Below are 27,724 nucleotides of genomic sequence, written 5' to 3'. Positions count from 1 at the left end.
TGTTTCAACCAATAAATTCAATCTAAAGAAGGGATAATTTAATGTATATATTGGGGATACACATCAATTTATCGGCCATTGTCTTATCTCTTTATATACTTGTCCCACACCACGATCAGATATAATAGGGCTAGGTGCGAAGCACATAAAGAAAAAATGTATAACACAATGAATACACAAACGCGCAATGAACAGCACACACATATAATAGACTTTACCACTATGGTGTATAGCAACAAAATAGGCCTAGGGCCATTCAACATTAACATTGGATTAAACCAAAATTTTATAAATCAAAGTTGATTCATTTTTGCTAAGATAGCTAAAACATAACTAAAATATACAATATATAATTTTAGAAAATTACATATCGTTTTTTTTTCTACTAATTTAGGCACGTTATTCAAAATTAATTTGATTTTAATTTGAATTGGTTTACTTCGGAAGGAAGGCAGTGTATGTGTGAGCTGGGGTTGGACTTGGGGAGGGGGGGGGGGGGCAGGGGAACTAAAACTGCTTCCCTAAATGGCCTGGAAGTATAAGATACGCTACAAATACACACACACACACAGACACACATACACACACAGACACACATACACACACACACACAAACTTTATATACTACGGTCTTGACAGTTTTCCAGTTCAACCACTACTCACAACTTTGAAACATAATTCCTCATCAAAAATTTATCATAAAAAAGTTATCCTTATAAAATATTAATATCTGTGAAAATATAGAAAATTTATCTGATTTTAAAAAAGTGAGTTAAAGAAAAAATGTGAAAAGTATTAGAAAATCAAATTTCAAAAAGCTAAAATAAAAAAAAATAATATGACAAAAATATAGTGACAAAATAAATAATTAACAAATTTTTTACAATGGATAATAAACAAGGAATTGGAAGGCTGAGATGACACCAGGTAAATATAATTAAACTAGAATGACTAAATTCTTAAAAACAAAGCTCTGAACCAGTAGGACAAACGAACATTAACACTTGTAGTAGAGTGTCAGAACTGAATAATCAGAATTTAAAGGTATTAAAGTCTAAACAAAATTGTAAGTAAATTTGTTGAAAAACTGCTTAAAACAGCAAAATGATTAAGGACAAACTTATATTTTTAGCACTTAACAAGGACAAATGTGTAAATTAGTAATAAAGCAATCATAAGTTCACAAACAATTGAGATGAAAAAAGAAGAATAAAGCTATCCTTTTATATAATTAGTAAGATTTTCTGTTTGTTTGAAGCTTAAGATTTCAACAACTTCAAAACCAATTGGGTTCTCTTTTTTTATGTAAGTTATTTTTATGCTCTTCCTTAAACTATAAATACTAGGCCCGTAAATGCTAGGGGTGCAGCAACTATAGTACAGTTATAAAGTACGTTCAGTCAATTGATTTTATGGCGTTCTCCTCTTTTGAAAATTTGAGTACCCTCCCCCCGCAGAAGAAGCGCATCTACTCTATACCCGGCGTGTGTCCGAGTGGTGTAGTTATTGACCAAGTATTCAAGAAAATTTTCAATTTATAAAATCGGTAATATCCTCTTAGAAATTTTTTTACAATTTTGAAAATTTGAGCATCCCCTTCCCCCCCCCCCCCTCGACAGCGAACAACTATTTTATTTCAATAACTACACCACTCGGACACACGCCGGGTATAGAGTAGATGCACTTCTTTAAAAGTATGACTTCTAAATTGATTTTTTTCTATTGATAATATTCAAGGCTTACATGATTGTACAATAATATGTACATAATTCGTTAAATCACCCCTTTGATAGAGGGATTTATCGCATCATATTGTAGACAGCTTTTCGCGGATTTAAAAATGAAAATTTACAAGGCTAGACAGGTTTTCATTATTCATATGTCATACTACATTTTTAAGATTTGTTTTTGGTTAATACCCGTATAAGTCTTGAACCTGTATCAAGTAATATTGGTACTTTACACAAAATATAGAAAGTGAGATAGCTAGTTATTTTTCGCCAGTATTTAATATCTTCAAGTGAAGTAATGTGATCTGCGTTTTCTTCTTGGGTTTCATAAGTTTTAAGGCAGGTAATGTCTATAAACAAGGGAAACTTCACATAGGTCCCGTGATGGTTTTAGACTATTTCATTTTCATATTTATGTATTTGGATGGCTTTGGGCTTTTTGTCTGGCCCTTCCTACCCTTTCAAATGCAGAGCCCTAGATGATGGGGATGGAGCTGCTAGTATAAGAATAAAAGCAGGTGTTTTTTTTAGAACTTTTGATATATAAAATATAAAAAAAATATGATTTATAATACAAAAATTAACTATGAGAAATCAAGCTTTTATTTACTTTAACAATTTTAAATGTAGAAAAATCTTGTGCAAGGCATCTAAAAGTCTAGTTATAAATAAGCAAGATGGGCGTTTTTGATAATGTTTTTGGGCCAAAATGATCAATAATTATCTAAAAGTTCAATTCAAACCTGACTCTCATTAAGCAACAATTTCCTTTTTTTTTAAATGTACATAAATTTATAGTGTAGCTTTGCTTGAGAAACGTGGCGAATCAGCTTTTAAGCAATCATTGACTTCGCCCCTAGCCGCATGGTCCATGATTTTTGTAAATGCCAGGGAAAGAATAGTATCCTAAAAACATAATGGATATAATAAGAACCCCATGAAAAGTACAACCAGTACAAATTATACATAAAAATTCCCTAAACCTAACTGTCTTTGCCATAAAAACTCTAATTATAGAAAAGCTTCCTTATAAAAACTAATGGCTCTAGTTCAAAAGATAGACTAGGCAGATTGTAAATTGATTCCTTCCTTCCAGGGATCTAAAGGGATAAGACAATGGCCGATGACTTGATGTACATCCCTAATGATTATGCAAAAGTAATCCCTTTCTTTAGATTACAATTAAAAAAGAAAACGTTATTATAAATCTTTGGGGCCTATTGTAATAAACAGCCCAATGTCCCATCCCTTCCTGCCTTCCTTCCCTTTTCCCCTACCTCTTTCTAAAGACTCGCAGTTCCTCTTCTAATTTGGGCATAGGCCTAAAAAATAGAGTGTAGTAAAATAAAGCAGACACATCTTAGAGTGCATGCTGAAGGCCTTGAGTTCAGGGCTAGGGCTTCTCAGGCAGGGAAGGGACATTGGGCAGTTTATTACACTAGTCCTCAAAGTTTTACAATAACGTTTTCTTATTTTTTTGGCTTAACAAGTTCGGGGACTTTGATAGAATTTTGATTGGTTCGTTCATTAAGTTGAATGTCCAAACCTTTCAACCCCTAATTGTAATCTATAGAAGGGGTAATTTTCTGTATCATCATTGGGGATGTACATCAATTTATCGACCATTGTCTTATCCCTCAAGATCCCTGAGGGTTTCTTCTATGGTTATATACAACACATATGTATTTTTGAACCCCCTTTTCCTCTTTTACTTTTAATCCCTCTCTTCCTATCTTTCTCTCTCTATCTATTTATTTGATAATCAGCTTCTCTATCCATCTACTTTTTAAAAGCGAAGCTTTTCTATAATTAGGGTCGGTCCGTCCGTACGTCCGTCCGTCCGTCCGTACGTCCGTAACGGATAGCTTTTTTCGTTAATTTAGGCATGTTAGAATTGTCCTATCGATTTCAAATTTTGCATGGTGATTCCTTTAATAGTTAGGTACGATTTTGAAAGCGTAGCAACTCTATAATCATTAACAAAATGTCCGTACGTCCGTTTTAAACATGTTGATTTTTGTAACTTTTTTAACAACAAATTTTTATGTGATCAAATCATCCGATTGATCTGATTTTTGGTATATTGATTCCTGGGAGAACAAAGTATAATGTTATAAGCGAAGCAACTCTATAATCAAGTCCTAAAAATGTAGGTATGTCCATAAACATTATTATGTATAAAGCAGTTTTTCAACAAATTTACTTAGAATTTTGCTTCGAGTCTTATATATTTATATTCTGATTATTTAGTTCTGACAATATATAAGTGTTAATGTCCGTTTGTCCTACCGTTTCAGTGCTTCGCTTTTATGGATGTTGTCATCCTTGTTTCAATAAAGACAAGACATTTAACTAATTCAATTTTGTTTATATAAAGTTCTTTCTACTTTTTTTCTATCCCAATCTATCTTTTTCTTTATATTTTTCTTTGTTATTTTCTTTTCTCTATACCTTTCTCTGCTTACTAAAATCTATCCTATTATTTTAAAAGTTTCTATGGTTTTAGACTATTTTTTTTACTTCCTTAGATATCGAATATAAAGCCCCCTAGATAAAAGTAAATATATAAAACTTAATACTTTTAGCGACGTCAAACTTTTCATCAGATATAATTTAATTGTCGTAGCAACTCTATGATCATTTCCAAAAAGTTTATACAACATTATAATTTTTTACTCAATATTTTTCAATGTTTGATTGTCTCATTTGTTGAGCTTCGCTTTTATGGATGTTGTCATTGTTGTTCATTTGCAATTATCTGCCTTAAACCGTGCATAAAGCTTTTAACCAAAACAAAAAACAGACATGCACGCATACCAATGCAATGCATTTAAAATGGGGATTCCTAGTTTATTATAGATAGAGAAACAGGAATAGAGTATGTGACAACAGGAAGTGAGCGGACAATGGGCACTAGTCCCAAAGGTTTTATTATAACTTATTCTTATTCGTTGACTTTATAACTTTGGAGACTTTTATTAAATTAGAATGGTTGGTTTATCAATATAAGTTTCCAAAAGTTTCAACCACTAATTATATCTACAGAAGAAAAATTATATCAATTTGTCTGACATTGCCTTATCCCTTTAGATCCCTGATATAACAAGCACTTAGTTGGACACTTAAGATACAAAAATCTTGTGCAGAATTAATTAAAGGATTAAATAGATTTAGTACATTTTTTGGTTAAGTAGGAAATTCTTTTTATAAACATTAATGAAGTTTAGTAATTTTATTTCTTTACCGTTCCGTTAAGATCTCGGTAACCACTGAACCTATTTTGTTATCCATTTCATTGAAACTTTATTCACGCAACAGGAAGACTTTATTATAGCTATTTTCTTACTAAATAGAAGAAAGGCTTGGGGCGAAGCAAATACCTCAATTATAAAGTATTTGTTTTATTTAATTTTTCATCTTTTAATGTTTAATTTCAGTAAATTATTCGATATTACAATAATTATTCAGCATCATTAAAAAATTTATCATATAACATTTACACATGTCAAAATTTTAAATTTTGTGCCATTCCTTATTCCTTTTTTAATAATTTATTGGAAGCAAAATAAATTTTCTTTAGCTGCCATGTCCCTGTTATAAATAAGCATAAAAAAATTAGCGTTAAACCATGGAAAATATAAACAATACAATACTAATTAATTATATTTACAGTATCTATCATTATACATTGCAAGTTTGACCACAAAACTACATATTTCAAGGATTTAAAGGGATAAGACAATGGCCTAAGAATTAATGTACACCCCCATTATGATTATACACAAAATTACCCCATCTGTAGATTACAATTAGTGGTTAAAACGTTTTGACATCCAATTTACTAAACCATCCAATCAAAATTCAATAAAGTTCTCAGAGTTGTTATGCCAATGAATAAGAAAACATTATCATAAAACTTTGGGGACTAGTGTAATAAACAACCCATTGTCCCCTACTCCCTGATATTTTTGCAGTTTAGTCTTGCTTGCAATATAAATAAATGTTAAATGGTCGGTAAGATGGTTATATTGTGATGATGAAAACGGCATACACATTACACACACACACATACACGCACACACATTTTGATGTAATTTTCTTGTAACGGTCATGAGATCTCTATAACCATTAGTAATTGCTAGGGCCCTATCAACACACACAGGGAGGGAATGGACATTGGGCTGTTTATTACATTAGTCCCAAATGATTTATAATAACGTTTTCTTAATCGTTGGCCATACAACTTTGGGTACTTTTATTGAATATTTATTGGTTGGTTCATATATTTGGGTGTCCAAAGTTTTCAAACAATAATTGTAATCTACTGAAGGGGTAATTTTATATATCATCATTGGGAATGTACATCAATTTATCGGCCATTGTCTTATCCCTTTAGATCTCTGCTATCAACAGCTCAGACGTGATAGCAGTTCTTCAGGTATAAAGGGACAGGCAATGAGATAGAAAATTATCTCCCTCCTTCAAAATCTAATATTACAATGCTTAAAGGGAAGCAACATAAACTAGTTTTTAGCTTAAGTGAAATCCATATTTCATTGACCTATCTCTTTATCCCTAGAAATTAAGCTGTTACAATTTCAACAACAACAATGAGATCTGGAATATGTAAGTTGAACTTAAAACAAAATTCACGGTTACACATTAACAGTATGGCTTTAAAACCGATTAATATCTGCTGGATTAAAACCAGTTGTAAGCCATACTGAAAAATCATTTAAAGCATCGTATTACAGAAAAAATTTCGTCCCCTCAGTGCTAACAAAACTTATAAATCTTATATTTTTTTATAATATCCGTGGAAAGCTGTCTATAATACAATGCGTTAAATAACTATTCTAGCTTTTAATTGATTGATAAAAGTGTAGACGTAGGGACGAGCATATAACTTGCTTTAGCAACCTCTATACCATTTATTTAGATCTACTTAACTTTAGATAACTTCCATGTTTCAAGAACTAGAATTGGATATATGACGTAATTATTTAAGATATTATCATTTAGAGGTATAATATAACAATAAAATGATAAATGAGATATTCTGTAATTGGTTAATGGATGACATATTATCATTCCCTAAAGTTTTATCTGCAAAAATCTTCCCTTAGTAATTTACAAGTTTACGGGGCCGGGGGACAGAAATGTTTAAAATTAAGTATGCAGAGGGAGGGGACATTTGGATACTTATTACACTTGTCCCCAAAGTCTTTTATTAACTTTTCCTTATTCGTTGGCTTAACAACTTTGTTTTTTTTTTAATGAATTGGATTGGTTGGTTCATTAATTAAGTGTCCAAACGTTTCAACTACTAAATTTAACCTACAGAAGGGGTATGTATCAAATTTGGGGATGTACATCAATTTAACGACCTTTGTCTTATCCCTTTAGATTCCTGAAAATATGCATGAGTACAAAAAATACTGGGATAGGGGGATAAGTCAATGAAATATTAATTAGTCTTTCAAACATACAGGGTGCGGCACATAAATCGAGACATTTTTTAAACGGCCATGGCGCGAAAACTACTTGACCAATCAGGACGTTTGACCCCACTAAAGAAAGCTTAGGTAATGACCTTTTAGCACAAAAAAATCTTGGGACGAAGATAGACGTGTACACCGAGCTGGCCGCGCATATTTTCAACAAGGCAGATTCCAAATGCGCCGGTGGTTTAATGCGCAAAATCACAAAACGTAGGGTCCGACAGGGAAGGAGTTGGAATCTTGACCCTAAATTTTGTGGGTGTCTTAGGCTCATTGAAACACACATTTTGCCGTGTTTAAATCCATTTTAGCTTAATCCTAGCCGAAATGAGGTCGATTTTTCAAGATTTTGAGCCTTAAGAAATCACAAACAGTAGGGCCCGACAGTGAAGGAGTTGGAAATTTGACCCAAAATTTTTTGTGTGTCTTAAGCTCATCGAGACACGCATTTTGAGTACTTAAAGTCCACTGTAGCTAAATCCTAGCCCAATTGAGAGCAAAAACATGGATTTTGTCAATTTGGCGGTTACTCATGTTCCTAAGGAAATGTGGCCTCTCAGGAGCCCGATCTTAATTCAATGGCCTAGGGCTACTTTGAAGCATGCACCAATAGACGTGCCCATACCACAAAGACCTCCCTCATTGCCACTATCAAGGAGAACTACGCCAGCTTGAACAGGTACATTTTGACCTGGATCTGCCGGCGGTTGAGGAGGCCGGTAGAGGCGGTGATTGAGGCTGGCGGCGATTTTGTTGAATAATCTACTAGTCATATACCTATTTTGCTTCCCAGTTTTTAAAATTCAATAAAATCTCTAAAATTGACGATTTTATGTTCATTTCTTTAAAAATTACAAATATCTCGATTTATGTGCCGCACCCTGTATAACATCATTAAATTAGTTTTTCGTAGCTTGTACATATTGTGAAGTTTAAGGGCTTATCATTTTCTATTCCATTTCCCTATCACTGACTCCCTATAAGTACCCATTATGTTTACCGTGAGATGTTTGTTCAAACCAATAACAGTTAATCTTCAATTTAATCATTAAGATTTCATCATTATTTTTGTAGTTCCATATTATTAATAGACATTTACATATCCTATTACATCTGTAGTGGAGAATATCGCTAACCGCTAAACCGATACGGTTCTTCTTTACAATGTAGCTTCTCATAGATCCTGGGAAGATTTAGATCTATTTGGGAAGAGGGTTTCACCACCCTCCCATAAGAAATTACCCTGGAAAAAAATGACCCCTCAAAAATAAAAAAAACTTTTTCTTTTTAAAACTGTACTTGATAATGGGGGATCGGCTTCTCCCCCTTCCCCTAACAAAGGTCCTAGGGGCGTAATCGCATGTTACAAAGAGAGTATTAGACCAAATATTACAAACCATGAACCAAAGCTACACCATTCAAAAGATAACGGAAGGTGAATGTAAATAATATATAATTTTCGCTGAACTTTTTTTTTGCACGTATTTATATTTTGCCCACGGTCCAACTTTGTGTGAATTTAGCTAGCAAATATAACGGGTACATGTAGACTCTTATATTATTATATTCGATCTCAAGTTAATGCGCCTCAAGCATCTAAGGACTCTGTATCCAAAGGGACAAGACGAGATAAGAAATAACATAAAACCAGTCGTAAAAAAGATAACTCAATTAGTTTATTAGTTATTGAAATCTTAAGTTTCGGACAAAAAAACCTTACTACTTTAATAATTTTAAGTGGATGCGCCTCTATCATCTAAAGGCTTTGTATTCAAATGAAAAGAAAATAGTAAGACATTACTATAACACTATTTAGAAATGAAATAGCCTAAAACCATCTGGGGACCTAGAAAGATTCTACAAATTAGAGAATTCAATCGGTTGCGTGGTTAGCGAACCTTAAAACAAATAAAAAACCTTACTTCTTTATATAACAGGATACATTTTAAATGAATTTATAGCGCTGTTGTTCTATGCTTACGTCCTGTCAGAAAGTCCGTCACTAAAATCTGCTTATTTAGAAAAAAAATTATTATTTTGAATTATTCAATTGAACACACAGATAAATTTTCAAAAATAGCTTGAGTAATAATTTAGAAAAGATTATAGAATTTTTTATGTGTTCTAAAGTAGGGCTAGGCAGCGACGCATTAGCCGTGTCGTAGCCTCAAATTTAACATAGTTTGGAAATTAAAATTTTATTAAAAGCTCGTGATTGCCATATTTGGGTAAGGTTTATACTCCCAGTTAATTTTTAGAGTTGTAAAAGGTTAATTTTTGAGTCTTACAGGCGGCTGACGCGATAATGCCGAGCCCTGTTCAAAAGTACTGGTGTGCTCAAAATTTTATCAGGGTGGTGTGATATGGGTTGTAAAGTGCACTGAATTTTTATTACATCTCCAAAATTTAATACGTGTTTTCCTTAGCATTTTTTTGTTCAAAATAAAAGCTATCTAATAAAAACGTCAACTACGTTTATGGATATTTGAACATATTTGCTGTCCTAAAACATTTTTATTGTATTAAGTCATTTGTCTAATAAATGTTGTCATTGGCATCCTTGCTTCTTTTTGCTTTATAAGGTTTTGACAGTAAGACCTCGCTTACAACTGAACTGATTAAGTTCTCTTTTCTAGGGAAGCTCCATATAGGTTCTGGGATTGTCTTATTTTAGAATTTGAGTCCGCCACCTCCCTATCCTTCGAAGACAGAGACTCTAAGAAATAGGGGCGCTACGCTATGAAATAATAAAACCAAATAATTGTTATAAATTTTTTAAATTGCAAAAGCTGTTTTTAATAACAAATTGTGAGGTTCCCCTAAGATGTTCTTTCATCCTTGTTTTTTAACATATTAAAGTAATTGTGAGTTTTTTTAATATTTACATAAACCACAAAAGTATATTGAAAGTTGTATAAAAAGGAAAAAAAACAATATTTTCCTTTTGGCTTTGTGTTAAATGGAAATCGATAATGCAGCAGCTAAGTGTAAATCATAGAGAGTGGGGACAATGGGCTGTTTATTACACTAGTCCCCAAAGTTTTTTTTTATTAGTGTTTATAAATTGGCTTAACAACTTGGGGGACTTTGGTGAATTTAATTTGATTGCATTAAGTTTAGAGTTCAAACGTTTTAAAATACAGAAGGGGTAATCATTGAGGATGTACATCAATGTATCAGACATTCATTATCCATGTAGAACCCTGAGTGTAAATACATATGGTGTGGGTGGAAGTGTTGTCACTAAAGTAATACAAAATTGCACCAAAATATAAATTATCCACCTGGTCCTACTCAGGAATTTAAAGGGATAAGAAAATGGCCGACTAATTGATGTACATCCCCAATGTTGATACGCAAAATTACCCCTTCTGTAGATTACAATTAGTTACTCAATTTATTAAACCAACCATTAAAAATTCAATAAAAGTCTCCAAAGTTGTTAAGCCAACGAATAACACAAATTTATTATAAAACTTTGGGGACTTGTGTAATGAACAGCCCATTGTCCCCTCTCTCTCTCTGGGTCCTACTATATTTGTGCCAACAATTAAGGTTTGAAGCAATGACAACAAAATTACAACAGGATAAAAAAATTATAATTAAGAATAGTCACAATAGTTAGTTATCACATTGTGTTGTAGACACCTTTCAACGGACATTAAATTGACTAAGATTAATACCAGTTTTGTTAGACCCGAGGAAAATTCATGACAGATTGTGTGATTTTTCGGTATTGCTGGTTTTCATTTAGCGGATATGAATCGGTTTCGAAGCCATACTGGATAAATATTTAGATCTTAAAGCACAAAACGGGAGTAATTAAAACAAAATTTTTGCAAATAATAAAACACTGCAAAAAAGACATATATTTTCATAACTTTTTTTTTCAAACTTTCAAAATGCAACAGAGAACAAGAAAATTCAAGTCATCACTGAAACAATAAAAATAGCACATTAAGGTTCTTAATAAGTGCAGCAAAAATACTATTTTTCTATTGTAAAACTCGTCAAGAATACGAAAATTCAGACATAAAATAAAGAAAATTCTGCAATTTTGAATTTAACTTTTACACATTTTTAGACAAAACGGACATACAGATTATCTGAAAAACAAACAAAAGTGCCTGTCTTGACATAATTTTCAATAAATTGCAGATTAAATTATTAAAAATTTTTAAAATAAATTAGCCCTTGTTGTTTCATCTGTTGACAAAGAAAATCCTGGTTGTAATTGTTCCAGTTTGTTTGGTACCAGGGATCTAAAGGGATAAGACAATAGCTGATAAATTGATGTACATCCTCTATGTTGATACGCAAAATTACCCCTTCTGTATTTTACAATAAGTGGTTGCAACGTTTGACACTCAACTTAATAAACCAACCAATCAAAATTACTTAATTAGGTCCCAAAAGTTGTTAAGGCAACTAATAAAAAATCGTTATCATAAAACTTTGGGAACTAGGGTAATAAACAGCTGATTGTCCCCACACTCCCTGGTTTGTTACAGATTAATTTATTTAATAATTATAGAAATAAAGGAATAGTTAAATAATATTTTAATTTCAATAGCAAGATGTCGAAGCAGGGAGGAAGGAGACAATTAGCTGTTTATTACACTAGTCTCCAAAGTTTTGTAATATCGTTTTCTTATTCGTTGGCTTAAAAACTTTGGGGACTATAGCTGAATTTTGATTAGTTGGTTTATAAAGTTAAGTTTTCAAACTTTTAAACTATTAATTTTAATCTACAGAAGTGGTAATTTTGTGTGTCATCATTGGGGATGTACATCAATTTATCGCCCTTTGTCTTATCCCTTTTGATCCCTGGAGTTGTTTTATTTGTTTTTGTTTAAGATGTTCAAGACTTTTTACGGGAAAATTTTTTTTTTCATTAATATTTGTCTTATATATAAAAAAATAAAGAAATTGGTATAAAAAAGTTAATTTAAATCTGAAATGTTAAAGTTACAATAATTTCAAAGCATAAATTGGTTTCCTAGTGAGTCAGTATTGATAGAATAGATGGTTCTGCTTTCTACAGAGAAATGCGGAACTTTACAAATTCCAGTTCAATATCACAAGGGAGCAACCATAACACACCTCCCCCCCCCCCCTGTATTTGTAAAATTGTAATGTATTAATGTATTTGTAATCAGGGATCTAGGGGATAAGACAATGGCCGATAAATTGATATAATCCCCTATTATGATACACAAAAATACCCCTTATTATAATTAGTGGTTGAACACTCAAGTTAACGAAACAACCAGTTAAAATTTACTAAAGTCCCCAAAGTCTTTATGCCAACGAATAAGAAAACTAATTATAAAGTTACAAGTGTAATAAAAATCCATTGTCCCCTCTCTCTCTGGAGAGGAGAGGTTGTTTGTAGTCCACATACTAATTAGTGGGATTTTGCCAATTTCAGAAATTCCAAGCTAAAGTTTACTTTATGTGCCTTGCTAAAAAATGCGTGTACTATGTTTGTATTAGACTTGTTTCAAATTAATATTTTTAAAAAAAATTTTCTTTAAATTTATACTCTGTATTTCTAATTGGGCTTCAAGTATTTTTATCGAATTTTTAACGTTTAATATCTGATGTAATTTATTATAAAAGCTCAAAATTTTGAATGTATGAAAACTTTATTTTATTCATTTTAATAAAAAATAACCAGTTTTGCCCATAGCTTCAATGGGCTTTTTATCTGCAGGGGAAAGGTAGGGGGCAGAAAAAAAGGCGAAAGCCACCCAAAGACGTACATTATAAGGAATAAAATAGCATAATACCATCCCAGGATCTATGTAAAGATTTACCAAAATTGAGAACTTAAAATAAAAAAACCTTACTACTTTATATTAAAGGATTTAAAAGACGTTGATAATTTTGGAATAAATAACTAAACCTATGTAAATGAACAGTGCTAATAAGTACATATTTATAAAATACATAGTAATTATTCATATATAGGGTAGCCGCAGCCAATATCAGATATCCTATCATTCATAGTAATATTAATTTAGGTATATTAGAATTGTCCTATCGATTTAAAACTTTGCATAATGATTCCTGTAACATTTAGTTATAATTCAGAAAGTGTAGCAACTCTATAATCAATACCAGAAAGTCTGTATGTTCATTTAAAACATAAAGATTTTTGGAATATGGACCAAGCATCTCTATAATCAAGTCTTAAAATGTAGGTATGTGTTCAGCTATCCTGTATTTAAGAGTCTTTAATAAATATATATGAGGTATGTACATTAGTAAATATGAATGAATTATTAAGGATTTGTGATATATTGAGAACTACTAATGCTTTATTTATACTAATAGTAAAACTCGCGGTTTCGCTTTTCCAGAGATCGCATCAACCGTAAAACCACCAGACGACCAGTAAAAACTTTCCTAGTGAGTTTCAGAAATCACTTAAATAAAACTTCGCAAAAATGTCATAACCAGTAATACGTAGGCACTGTCTCCAAAAATTTGTATTATCTATAATACAAAGTAACTTGATGTCTATCCGTCCGTCCGTCTGTCCGTCCGTCCATCCGTCCGTCTGAAGCTTAAGATCTCGGTAACCACTGAACCGATCGGATTCTACTCTTCAGGGAGTATATCTACTTGTCCTGTGGTGGGTTTAGGCTATTTTCTTGGGGGTTGGGACACCCCCTACCCCCCCAAAAAAAACAAAAAAATCCCCCCCATTTTTTGTTGTTGAAGATTTCCTTTGTCCTTCTTATTTTTTTTATATTTTTTTGAATTTCACCTTAACTTTTTTTATCATCTCTTGGGGCAAAGCCCCTAGAGGCTAGGGGCGAAGCCGCTAGTTTATTTAAATAATAAAAGTTATTGTTAGCTTTTAATTTTTTAACTACTTATTTATGTAATTCTTGGTTATGAATCTGTGCATGAAAATATTTAGATATATTATTTGACATTAAAAATCTAATATTGATAAGAAACTGGTTCAAAATTGAACAATGAAAGGGAGGAGAGAATTACAATTTTTCATATACACAGTGCGTCACCTAAATTGTCCCACAGTTCATGGATATAAAGGGATAAGATAATGTCCGATAAATGATGTACATGCCCAATGATGATACACAAAATTGTCCCTCTGTAGAATAAAATTAGTGGTTGAAACGTTTGGACACTCTACTTAAGTAACCAACCAATCACAATTCGATAAAGTCACCAAAGTTAATATGCCAACGAAGAAGAATTTTTATTGTAAAACTTTGGGGACTAGTGTAATAAAAAGCCCATTGTTCTCTCCCTCCCATCCCACTTTTGCAACTTTCAAACAATGCACTATATAAAAAGAAAATCTCAGAATCATTTATAAGTACTACAATGATCGGTGCTTTCACAAATAGTACCTTGTTGAGCACTGATAACCACCCCGGCTCCCTTAATTATGTTGAAATTAATAGGGGAGTTCTTCTTTTGTTTGAAAATTGTTCGTCCATAGCCTCTAAGTAAGTATCTCCTGAACTGTTAATTTTGACGCAATTTTCCATCGGACATTTTAAATGACGCACCATGTTGATCTTTACATATACCTTTGTGGCAAATCAAAGATTTCTTCAAATATACACGTTCACAAAAATAACCCCACCCATAGAGGGAGATGACATTGGGTTGTTTATTATACTAGTCCCCAAAGTATTTTTAAAAAACTTTTCTTATTCGTTGGCTTAACAACTTTGGGGTCTATTATTGAATTTATATTGATTGGTTCATAAAGTTGAGTATTCAAACGTTTCATCATCTAATTGTTATCTAAAGGGGTAATTTTGTATAGCATCAATTTATCGGTCATTGTCTTATCCCTTATAGCTCTAATAAGGGAACATTTTTGTGCTTGGTCAGTAGTTTTAGAGATCTATGGGTCACAACAAAGACAAACATCCTATTAGTCACATAAAAAGGTTGAAATTCATGTAATTTTGTAGTTCTAGCAAATTAATAAATATAGATATATGTGTTGTATGTTACTAATGGATGTAAAATATACGTGGATATTATGACAGGGGAAAAATTGTCGTCAATTTTGCTTGTTAACATGGAACTCGTTCATTGGTCACTTCTTTCATCCAGTAGAAGGAGAGGGGATGAGGTAAAGGACTTGGAATCATTATTTCAGCCCGCTGCGTGTTTCACTCTATCAGAAAACATGAAAATCTGGTGTAAGATCCAAGTAATAATATATCCATTATGTTACTTGAAATATTCTTTTGGCGATTTTACTAGATTTTAAGTTAAATAATTGCATTTTTGCCTGATTTTTGAAGCTAAAATGCTTTCAAAATGTTAAAATTTCAAAGTGTAATAATGATGTAATTCCTTAAAGTCAATTAAATCTTTAAATTACCCATTCATCCAAAATTTTTAGAATTTTCTTAAACAAGTTCCAACACAATCAAAATTATACCATTTAATTTACCATCTACCAATACCATGTACTTATTTTGATCAGGGATCTAAAGGGAGAAGACAATGGCCGATGATAAATTGATGCACATCTCAAATGATGATAAACAAAATTATCTTTTGTATGCATCACAATTAATGGTTGAAACGTTTGGATACTCAACTTAATGAACCAAGCAACAGTCGTCCTCAAAGCTCTTAGGCTAACAAATAATACACGTTATTTAATAACTTTGGGGACTAGTGTAATAAAAAGGCATTTGTGCCCACTTCCCATGTGTTTTGTTACTAACATATTAACTTATTTTGGTTCAATTGAGTTAGATTGTGACTGCATGATTTGGGCTCGAGTTAAATTTTAGTTTGGTAACTTGCAGTGCCTTAATTTAGGTTCTAGAAATGTCAAGCACAGTTAATCATCGCGGGGGGTGTAGAAGTCATGTTTTATAGGGGATTGTGGGGGTGGGAGGGGCAGCTTTTGCGGCGCGGCGCGCAGACGTCGACAGCGTTCCGTGCACTGTAATCTGGTAAAGCGCATAGAGGGGAGGGGGGTAGAAACTTGAACGAAGAATAAAGAGAGAAAGATAACAAAAAAGAGAAATAAACGTTATTTTTACATGAGGTATGGGGAATTTTGATGAAGAAATGTGGCAGAGAATAAAGTTTGCATACAAAAGAGGTGTTGAAAGTACAAAAGCTGACTTTTGGATAGGAGAGGGGGGGGGGGGTGGTTCTTTGGTTGTTTCAAGATCCAGTTTTGTAAAAGAACATTAGATGGTAGTGGGCTATTCTGCAGGGGGAAGACGAGGGGAGGGGGGGGGGGGCAACATCAACTGTTGTAACTGGGGGGGGGGGGGGTGGAGGGGGACAACAACAACTGCTGTGGCTGGGCTTTTGTTGTTGCCAGTCAAGTGTTGATAGTCAGGCACTAAACTACCACTCGCTTGTGTGTGTGTGTGTGAGTGCCGTAGTGTTCACCTTGCACAATTGTGTTGCCCGACAGGAATAACATAATCATCAGTTTTATACTTTTTTAGTAAAAAATGATTGAAAAATAATAGAAATTAAAAAGTTATTAATGTTAAAAATTCAATTACAAACATGCTATTTGATTGTTATCAGAACCGTTGTTAATTAAAATTTAGCATGGTAGTTTCATAGGTCAAACTAACTTAAGTTGTCTTTTGTTCTGTGTAGGCCTTTCTTTTTTTTGAACTGACAACCTTGGGGGTGGGTGGGGCCTGAGGGGGGAGCCTGAGTTTTTGAAATATGATTGAACTTTATATTATGTATGCATATCATAGCTTAATTTATATATACAAAATAAACTAGGGGAAGGGGGGGGATCGTTTGTTTGTTTATTAGGTTAGGTTTTGATATACTGGGTATTTTGTAGCCCCCATAGGGTTAGGGTACCGAAGGTATATCTAAGCAGGGTTAGGCAGCAATAGAGCTTTGGCATAGGAAAAAAATATCTTCCCTCCTTATTTTAAATTTTATTCAATGCTCGATAGGAACTATGAGGGAAATTATGAATTAATACGATAAAAATTCTTCTAAAATTTTAATTTATCGATGTTTTTTTTATAAGAAAGAATCTTTGGTGAAGCAGCTTATAGTGCCTATAAAAATGACGTCATACTAACCCACCATTGGTCAATTAAAATGTATACTGCCTATTATTGGTTATTTGTATTGTATGAAGTTAATTTTTTATCTGCACTAAAAGCTGCTTCATCTTTTGTGATCTAATAATTAATGACAAAAGAATTGGTTTAATCATACGTAACTTCAGATTTGTTAAACAATCAACTTTTTGAAAAATATTTTATTACGTAATCATTCTTATGAACAAGGATTTTGGACAATTTTTCATGTTGTAGGTTGGGGTTTTTAAACGATAATGACAGGAATACGAATCGAGGGAAGGACATTGGACTGTTTATTACACTAGTCCCCAAAGTGTGTCCAAACGTATAAACCATTGATTATAATCTATTGATCAATTTATAGATCATTGTCTTATCCCTTTAAATCCCTGGGAATATAACATATAAAGAAAAACTCCCCTTTTCTCTACTGAAGAAGGGATAGGACAATGACCATAAATTTATCTTTTACTCATTTTTATGGGGAAAATTCTGTTTTTGGTAGCTATAAAAAAGATTGTCATATTTCTTTCTCTAACTTTTTCGTTTGTAAAAAATACAATCTAAACTAGATGAACCAGTTTTGAATATCTTCATCTTTTACTAAAATGTTAGATACAAAATATTTTTCATGGGTTATGGAAAGAAAACGAAGTAGCGGGTTTTGTCGTATTTTCACAGTAGCTTTTCTCCTATTTCAAGTCCCTGTGGGGGTCTCTAACACTGAGGGCAATCATTAACATTTGACTAACCTAAACTAAAATAACCTATCAATAGCCAACGGTGAAAATACGACGAAACCAGCTACTTTGGTTTCTTGATCCGAATATTTAATAAAAATTAGGAAAATCAAAAAGCATTAAAACTGATGATTACCGGTGTGAATTATAGTTTTAGCTACTGTGAACCCCCCTGTACACAGACAGAGAGGGTTAAACAGGGCAGAATATCTGACCGGGAAAGCATAGGAAAATAAAAAGAACGCCTGAGCCCCCAAACAAAACACCTTGAAGAAACAGTGATTTCATTACAAGTTATTAGGTCTGTAGTATTAGTTGTTATCTTTAGAGTAAGGCTTCGAAATCGTTAACCGCTGGATTAGAACCGGTTTTCAACCGTACTGAAAATCATGTATATTGCAAACGATTTTCCTCTAATAATATAAAATCATATAATTAATACCAGTTTTGTTCCTCAGGGCTAACACAACTGTTTGTTCCTCAGGGCTAACACAACTGGTTTCGATTTTATAATTTTTAATTTTAATATCCACAGAAAGCTGTCTATAAAATACGATGCGATAAATAACTGTTCTATATATCTTCTATCTATCTAGTTTTCTTTGTTTGATAAATTGAAATTTATAGATTTGATAAAGAGGAATAATATGAAGCGAAACTTTTTACATTTAGGGTAACAACCGAGGATACTTTAGCATTGAATTATAGCACATGCTCTTAAAGAAGGTGTATAAACTTTTTTTTATAGCTAGCCGGTTCTTTTAGTAAGTAGTAGATGTAAAATTTTTCATAGAATTCAGATATGCAATCGGTTTTTTTTGTAGACCTCTTATTCTTTAAGTAATTTAAGTTTTTAAAAAAAATAATTAAGTCGGTTTTAAGGTACTAAAACGCAACAAAATAAAAGAAGAAAATGGCCAGTAAGAACAAAAATAGTAAGATCTTTAATTTGACACCTTACTTTTAAAATTCTGTTGAGTAATTATTGAAAAAATCTATTTTTTTAACCTCGGTTTAATAAAAACTTTAGACCTAAATATTTTCTCAAACAGACATAAAAAACATGGGTTCATATATACCTTTAGAATCAGAAAAATATTATGAATCCATTGTAAGCAAAATTGAAAAAAATAAAAAAATAAACAAATGGCCAATTATATTTTTTGTTCAGGCAACACTATCGTCTTCCCTTTTTTACCCCCTCTTTACCCCCTCTTTACCCCCTTCCCATTTTTATACTCAATTCAAGAATTAAGACGTTGCCTGTACAATATAATATGATATTTTCATATAATTCCTTTTATTGTAGTTTATATACTATATTGTAAACTTTTTTTTTCAATTTTGCTTACAATGGATTCGTAATATTTTTCTGATTCTAAAGGTATATATGAACCCATATTTTTTTACCTGTGAAATAATAAAATTAAGTTCAAAGTTTTTATTCTCGTGGGTTTAAAAAAATCGATTTTTTCAATAATTACCTGACAGAATTGAAAAAGTAAGGTGTCAAATTAAAGATCTTACTATTTTTGTTCATAATGACCATTTTCTTTCTTTTTTTTGTTGCATTTTAGTACCTTAAAATCGACTAAATTTTTTTTAAAAAACTTAAATTACTTAAAAAATAAGAGGTCTATAAAAAAAACGATTGCATATCTGAATTCTATGAAAAATTTTACATCTACTACTTACTAAAAGAACCGGCTAGCTATAAAAAAAATAGTTGATACACCTTCTTTATAGATATGATGAAGAAAAAAAGGGGAGGTTTTCTACATTTAGTGTAACAACCTGGCTACTTTAGCATTCAATAATAACACAGTATCCGCTATCCACTGGACCGGTTTTGCTGATTTAAGCCTTTCTTTGGCAAATTTAAAAATCAGACCTCTTTTTTCTATTTGGGTTGCTTGTTGGCAATGGTTATACCTTATTTCTGAAACCAATCCCATTTTCATGAGTTTCAATTTATCTAAAAAACAATTTGTGTTTTCAACTATTTAAAGGTTATGTTTTTAAATTATATTATGTAATATAATTATATACTCTTTTAAAACACACTCTAATATAATATTTTTTTCTATTTTAGGTCTCAAGATAACAGAATCAAAGAAATAAAGAAAAAATGAGAGGTAAATTTTTTTATTAAGATTATACATAACATAACAAGGATGACAATATCCAAAAAAGCAAAGAACAAACGAACATTAACACTTGAAAAACAGAATATAATTGTATAACTCTAAACAAAATTGTAAGTAAACTTGTTGCAAAACTGCTTAAATACAGTATGATGTTTAAGAACATACTTGATTATAGTGATGCTTTGCTTCTAACATTGTACTTTGTTATCCTAGGAATCGGTATTCCAAAAATCAGATGATTAAATGAAGGTTTGAGAGCATTTTTCTTCACTACAATTTTTAATATTTAAATAATCTTAGGTTGGTTCGACGCTTTCCGTGAAAATGGCGGTCCCACGCTGTACGCCTACAGCAACCGTACCGCTGTCACAGCCGACGCAAGCACCCTCATTCTCTACATCGTGTTCGGAACCTTGTTCCTGGCCTTCCTTGTCATCTTCCCAGGTGTGAGGAGGCAGAGGTTCACCACCTTCACCAGCGTCACCCTGTCCCTGTTCGTAGGCACCGCCATCCTGGTGGGCCAGCACGGCAGCGGGTGGCACACAGCCGAGGCCCAGATATCCACCGCCTACCGAGCGTTCTCCAAGGAGAAGATCAACGCGGAGCTCGGCATCAACATTGGGTTGAATAGCGTGAACGTGACCCTGCAGGCCCTGCCGGTCCACAATAACTCTGCCAGTATTGATTATAATGAGAGGTTCAACTGGATTGGAGCCAACCAGATGAAGAAGGAGTACCACAAGGCTCTTGTTAAGGTACATCGGTTTTTGTCCTTTACTGTTCACAGAGTTAACATAACAATTGTTTTATTTACATTTATAAAGCTCTTTAGAATGCCTATGAAAAATGACACCATACAATACAAATTAACAATGATAGGCCAATACACAGACTAAATTACAAATGGCAGGCCAGTATACATTTTAATTGATCAATGGTAGTCCCGAATGGCGGCATTTTTTATAGACACTATTAAAAGCTTCACAAGTTATGTATTTAGTTTCTCAAACAAAAGTTAGGAATGCTGTCATACTTTATTCATAGTATAGAAAAAAGTTAAAAAGAGTTTTTAACTCAAATCTAAAATGCAGAAGGATTACTTTTGTTGATTTGGCATAACTAATGTTTTCAAAGACCTTGAATCTTAATCTAGATTTTATCTTGATTTTTGCAATTCAAAGATATGCTAAAAAGCTTTACATTTCATTTTTAAACGTGAAGCTATTCCACAATTTGTGTCAGCCTGTCCGTTTGTCCGCAACGGATAGCTATGATGTTTAAATAGGAGTGTTATAATTTCCCTATAAATTTAAACTTTGCATGATGTTCTTGAATTAGTTTAGTACTACTAGGAAACCATAGCAACTTGATATTCTTTACCAAACAGTCAATTTTAAACACATTTAAAGATATTTTGTTCTTTTTCCGTCTGATTAATTGAGCTACGCTTTTGTGGACGTGTTCATCTATAATTTTCAAAGGAATTATATATTCTTTTATGGCATAGATTCTTTGTAATTCATATTTTTTATTATTCCAACTCATAAGCTTTATATCAATATTATTTAGTGAAAGGAAATTAAAGGAGATTATTATCCTTGTTTATAAATTTCAACCAAGCCATAAAATTATAAAATGCAAATTTCCGGCTTTTAATAAATTTTTTTTTGCACTTCCTATATCAATAATCACAAGATTAGTTATTTATCGCATACAGACAGCTTTTCCGTGAATATTAAAGTTATAAGTTTTAAACCAGTTTAGTTAGTCCCCAAGGCCCGGGTTAACACAACTGGTATTAATGCTATAGTCTTTTTTGTATTCGTGAAAAATTGTCTGTAATGCGATTATATACATGAGTTTTCAGTCTGGCTAGGAACCAGTGCTAATCCAGCTGATATTAATCGGTTTCGAAGCCAAACTGGAAAAAATATTCATTTTTTGATTTTGATAATCCTGAATTTTAAGATATAAAGTCATGGAGGGAGGGGACATTGGGCTGATTATTACACTAGTCCCCAAAGTTTTTTTTATAACGTTTTCTTATTCGTTGGCTTAACAACTTCTGAGAATTAGTATTTTGATTTGATGGTTCATTTAGAGCATTTTAACCACTAATTGTAATTTACAAAAGGGGTAATTTTGTGTATCATCATTGGGGATGTATATCAATTTATCGGCTATTGTCCTATCCCTTTAGATCCCTGCATAAATTTAAGAGAAACCTTAACAAGCAAAAATATCAACATTTGACATTTACAATTTTCTGATCGAAGAATACCATATTACGTGAGAAAAATTTGTTTTAACTTTTAAGCGAAGCTTTTTTATATTAAAAGTAAGAGATGAATTTATACGTAAATTTAGAATCGTCCTATTAATTTAAAACCTTGCATAAAGATTGAAGTGTTTCAGTCATTGGGTAAACGTACGTGCTTGTTCGTTTTTATGCTTGCTTCTAAAAAAAAAAAACTCCCCCCCTTCCCTAATTTTGATTTGTTAAAAAAATATTTGTAGGGGGGTTTTCAGTGCGCAACAAGGTACTTTGTTTAAAAGTGCCAAATATTTTAATTTTTCTTGTTTTTCTACTGATTTTATAACTAAAAGAAAAAAAAATAAGGTAAACTTTATAATGGCATTAATTCTTATATGCAATGGAAATGTTATTTATTTATTTGTTTTGCCTTTTGAAAAAAAAGGCATCTAGTTTTCACTAATTCAAAAAAAAATTTCAATGCGTTCTCGTCATTTATATGGCCTTGGGGGACTTCTTTTATGATGGTTCCACAAAATTTGTATCTGTCCGTCCGTGTGTTCGTTACGCTAATTGTGTAAAAATGTCATTAGTTTTCATTAAATCTTGTTTATTTTCTCATTTTGAATGAACATGATTTTTCCTTGTATTACAAATAAATATTATTGTGTTTTTATTTTATTTGGAAGCACATTACTGAGGTGATGATTATCAAAACTGTTATGCTTGTCTTTGGTATGACGAAGTTGTTCTATACTTTAACACGGCACCTCATTTGACGCTGAGGCACAACATAACTAAACAATACATACGAAATATTCTTTTAATGGTCAATTAAGCAATTTATTTTTCATTTAAAATCTGCCAATAGATAAGATAGTCAAAGTTCTGAGATAACTTTTTCGGACAGATCAAAGTTATAAAACAGCTGCGCTCCTAAAACTGCACGAAATCGTGTTTATTTTTGTTGTTAAAATGATTTATTCAACTTATGGAAAAAATCATAAAAAATAATAAGAAAAATACAAACAATTAACTAACAAAATGATACACAGATAGCAAATAATCATTAGTACAGTAAGTTAATAACAATGTTTAACAATCTCACAGTGAGTTAGATAGGTTCAAAAACGATAAATATGATAAGTTAGTTATGAGATTATTAGCAACATAATGTTATAACATATATAATATAATGACACATAGGTTATAATATGGTTAATATCATGATATAATAGTTAATGGATGATAGAAGTTAATGTTTTAGCAGCTAGATTCATATTTCCTCATTTATTGTAGATATTTATCCACTGACAAATGAAGTTTACTATTGTCACTTTTTACACTATATACATAATCCACAAAGACAAATGTCATTGCTTCTCGGTGCTGATTTCTTCTGCAGTATTACCATGACTTGAAATTTGAAGAGGAAGGTGTCAGGAAACTGCAACTCGTCGACAGCAAGACGCCAAAGTTTCAATTAAGAAACCCTTTATCCATAAATAAAAACGGCTGACGCCTGGCATGGATGTAACCAAGAGATTCATACTGAAAAATCAGGAGTTATGTCAAAATAAATTAGTCATCTCCAACCTAATTTATTTTAAATGTCCAAGATTTACCCATTGTGTGCGTTGTAGTGTTGTGGAGTTTGGTGTCAAATAGCACGCCAATTTGAATTGTGCGTCGGTCAGACTAGAGGGAAGGAAGGTAGGCTCAGGTTAAGGGAAGATGGGGAATTTTTGTAGATAGGGTGTATAGGGTAGGTGTAAATTTAATCTTCTTAGACGGGAAAGAGATTTTTTCAATTTGAAAAAAAAGCTGACGTTTATTGAATGGCTTTGGTATGTGGAAATTTCTTCATGATGGTTTCAGTATTCTCACAACTCTATGCTTCACTGGGCTCTTATACATTTATTCAGCCCATATTAATTTTGAGCTGACTGCATAAGTAAGACTGAAAAAATTCAGTAATTCAGTCTTTCACTGGATAATGTTTGTCAAGACGTCCACACTCCGCCATAGATGCGACATAACTGATCGTGTTTATTTTTAATTTTGAATGGCTGTGTTGATGATCTACTTTTGGTTTGATAAACATTAAACATTGATTGATACTGTATAAATTATCCCAATAATGGATTTATTATTACTTGGATCTTACACCAGATTATCATGTACTCTAAAAAAGTGAAACTTGTAGCTGGCTAAAATAATGATCCCTCTATTCACCCCTTTTACCCAATCCCCTCCCAACCTTCTGAATAAATGAACTTTTAAATAAGTGATGTCCATGTTAGAATCCTTTAGGACGACAATTTCCCCCTGTCCTAATATCCACGTATATTCTATATCTATTATCCATTGCATTAGCCCAAACAAGTAGCTTTGAAATATTAAAATATTCATTTGTTTCAGTTTGGTCTCTAATTAGCACATTAACTGTCACAAGTTTTAATTAAAGCTTGCATTATGCATAAGAATATTGTTCATTTTAAATCAAAGCTTTTTAATTTAGTAGATTTAGGCATTTTAGAATTGTTCTATTCATTTAAAACATGGCATGGTGTTTAATATCGAGGTACAAGGAGTATAGCATAGCAACTCTAAAATCATTACCAGAAAATTATGATTTTTAGCTTTTTTTAACACAATATTTTAGATCAAAATTAATCTATAATTTTTTAGGGTCTCCCTTTCCCCATCCTGACCGTTGGCGAATACTTTTCTGTGGATTCCGAAGGTTTCTGCTGGGGTAGAAACTACAGACAGGCTGGATACTATACATCTATCTTTCTATGGTAAGTAGTAGTAGTAGTATAGGTTTCTACCAGGGTAGGAACTACAATCAGGCTGGATACTATACATCTATCTTTCTGTGGTAAGTAGTAGTATAGGTTTCTACTAGGGTAGGAACTACAGACAGGCTGGATACTATACATCTATCTTTCTATGGTAAGTAGTGGTAGTAGTATAGGTTTCTACCAGGGGGTAGGAATTACAGACAGGCTGGATACTATACATCTATCTTTCTATGGTAAGTAGTATTAGGATAGGTTTCTACTAGGGTAGGAACTACAGACAGGCTGGATACTATACATCTATCTTTCTATGGTAAGAAGTAGTAGTATAGGTTTCTACAAGGGTAGGAACTACAGACAGGCTGGATACTATACATCTATCTTTCTGTGGTAAGTAGTAGTATAGGTTTCTACTAGGGTAGGAACTACAGACAGGCTGGATACTATACATCTATCTTTCTATGGTAAGTAGTGGTAGTAGTATAGGTTTCTACCAGGGGGTAGGAATTACAGACAGGCTGGATACTATACATCTATCTTTCTATGGTAAGTAGTATTAGGATAGGTTTCTACTAGGGTAGGAACTACAGACAGGCTGGATACTATACATCTATCTTTCTATGGTAAGAAGTAGTAGTATAGGTTTCTACAAGGGTAGGAACTACAGACAGGCTGGATACTATACATCTATCTTTTTATGGTAAGAAGTAGTAGTATAGGTTTCTACAAGGGTAGGAACTACAGACAGGCTGGATACTATACATCTATCTTTCTATGGTAAGTAGTATTAGGATAGGTTTCTACAAGGGTAGGAACTACAGACAGGCTGGATACTATACATCTATATTTCTATGGTGAGTAGTAGTAGTATAGGTTTCTACAAGGGTAGGAACTACAGACAGGCTGGATACTATACATCCAGATAGATACTGATAGATAGAAAAACATGGATAAGTTTTGGTGACATAATGCCTATAATGAGAGAGGTGCGGCTGTTAAGTGGACAATATCAACTTCTTACAAATCTTATTACAGACCAATCCTTAATTTCATTATAACTGTCATTTTTATATATTTCCTTGTCATTAAACTTCTTATTTATAACAAATTTTTGAGATTTATTAGTAGACTTTTTATTTATAACAAATTTTTGAGATTTATTAGTAGAATGTTTGAAAGCAAAAATATTGAATTAATTATTTTTATTTCAGGATGGCCTTTGCCTTGTGGCTCTTGTCCAACCTGTTGCTGATAGTTGTGCCAAGATACGGAGCCAACATGGTATTCCTCACCGGAGTTGTCCTACTCTTCTCAAACTTCATCTACTCCCAGCTGATACCGGCGACGCCGTTGCTCATCCGCATGGAACAAACCGTCCTCTCCTTCTCGTTCGGCTGGAGTTTCTACCTGGTCATGATTGCGGGCATCCTGTGCATCCTTCTGGGCGGAGCTGTCTCCATTCTTGACCTCATCTACCCCCATAAGTTCTCAACAATTCTGGAGGTTGACTTTGGTACTCCGTTTGACCGTCACACCATTATTGAGGACTCTCAGGAGACAAAGAAGAAGAAGAAAACAATTCCTAAACTCGAAGAGCCCCAATCTCTTGGCCTGGGCACAAGACTGCTCCGTCGCCTGTCCAAGCGTGACCGCGAGGGCCGTTCCTCCCACCCCGACGGCATCGACAACTATGCCTTTGAAATGGAAGCGCCCAAGTCTCCTTGGAGATATCCCCACCTCATGTTCCGCAATGATTCCAGAAAACAGAAGAATGTTTCTTTCCGCCGCAACCATCTGGAGCTGCCTGGCCACAATGTTGGAATCGGCCTCGGGGACTTTGGTAAACATCTGCAGCGAACTGACAGCAAAGACAGCTCGTGCTCAAGCCTCAGCTCAGTGGCCATGCAGAATGACCTGCGCCCAACTTTGTCAGTTCCCGCCTTCCACGGTCATTTCAACAAGTTCCGGCGCACCGACTCAGAGTCTAGCAACTCAAGCTTTGCCAGCATTGGGCTGAATTTGTTGTCACGCGGTGGCAGCAAAAAGGCAGGCACTAAAGCTGAAGCTATCAGCGGAGGGGCTGGCGGTAATACAGCTGTCAACATACCGCCAGAGCGCGGGGTGGAGAGAGCGGACAGTGCCCAGAGTTTTGCCAGCAGCATTGCAGGCGGCCGCAAAGATTCCGCGGAAAATAAGCGCGGCGACGAAGTAGCCATAGTTGTCAGCAACCGCAAGGATTCAATTACGAAAGCGGTTCGTCGTACCTCGCAAGAGCATGCCCGCAATGAAAATAATTGGTGATTGCAGCTATTCTAAACCAGATCAAATAAAAATTGTCTAAAAAAATATTTATCAAAAAATGTCTTCATTCAGCAATTTTAATTTTTATTTATAATGAAAAGTAATTATTTATCTAATAAAGAAAAAAATAAATTATTTTGTGTTTTTTTGTGA

The 27,724-nt window shown here is 33.1% G+C and overlaps 1 protein-coding gene across 3 annotated transcripts; it reads left to right on the top strand.

Annotated features, from left to right (window-relative positions):
• The first annotated feature begins 633 nt into the window (after positions 1-633).
• Positions 634-27,706, top strand: LOC145316461 (dual oxidase maturation factor 1-like). Of its 3 annotated transcripts, none has more exons than XM_080156977.1 (5): positions 634-927; positions 20,158-20,200; positions 20,513-20,967; positions 25,158-25,270; positions 26,482-27,706. In XM_080156977.1, the coding sequence occupies exons 2-5, from the start codon at positions 20,194-20,196 to the stop codon at positions 27,569-27,571; spliced, it is 1,665 nt and encodes a 554-aa protein (XP_080013103.1). In that variant the 5' UTR covers positions 634-927; positions 20,158-20,193; the 3' UTR covers positions 27,572-27,706. The 3 variants fall into 3 exon arrangements, with proteins under 3 accessions (XP_080013103.1, XP_080013104.1, XP_080013102.1); XM_080156978.1 differs by lacking the exon at positions 634-927 and adding an exon at positions 1,961-2,073; XM_080156976.1 differs by lacking the exon at positions 634-927 and adding an exon at positions 18,200-18,366.
• Positions 27,707-27,724: the final 18 nt, after the last annotated feature.

The sequence above is a fragment of the Acartia tonsa genome, chromosome 4 (genome assembly GCF_053477335.1).
Source record: "Acartia tonsa isolate MP-2025a chromosome 4, ASM5347733v1, whole genome shotgun sequence".
In the NCBI taxonomy this organism is placed as follows: Eukaryota; Metazoa; Arthropoda; class Copepoda; order Calanoida; family Acartiidae; genus Acartia; species Acartia tonsa.
The sequence above is the reverse complement of the archived record's forward strand: the minus strand, read 5'-3'. Positions and strand labels throughout refer to the sequence as shown.

What these genes read in the sequence shown, in the direction of transcription:
- LOC145316461 (XM_080156977.1), top strand. An exon ending in ACCACAAGGCTCTTGTTAAG is followed by an intron (nt 20,968 to 25,157) that starts GTACATCGGTTT and finishes ATAATTTTTTAG; the next exon opens with GGTCTCCCTTTCCCCATCCT. An exon ending in TATACATCTATCTTTCTATG is followed by an intron (nt 25,271 to 26,481) that starts GTAAGTAGTAGT and finishes TTTTTATTTCAG; the next exon opens with GATGGCCTTTGCCTTGTGGC.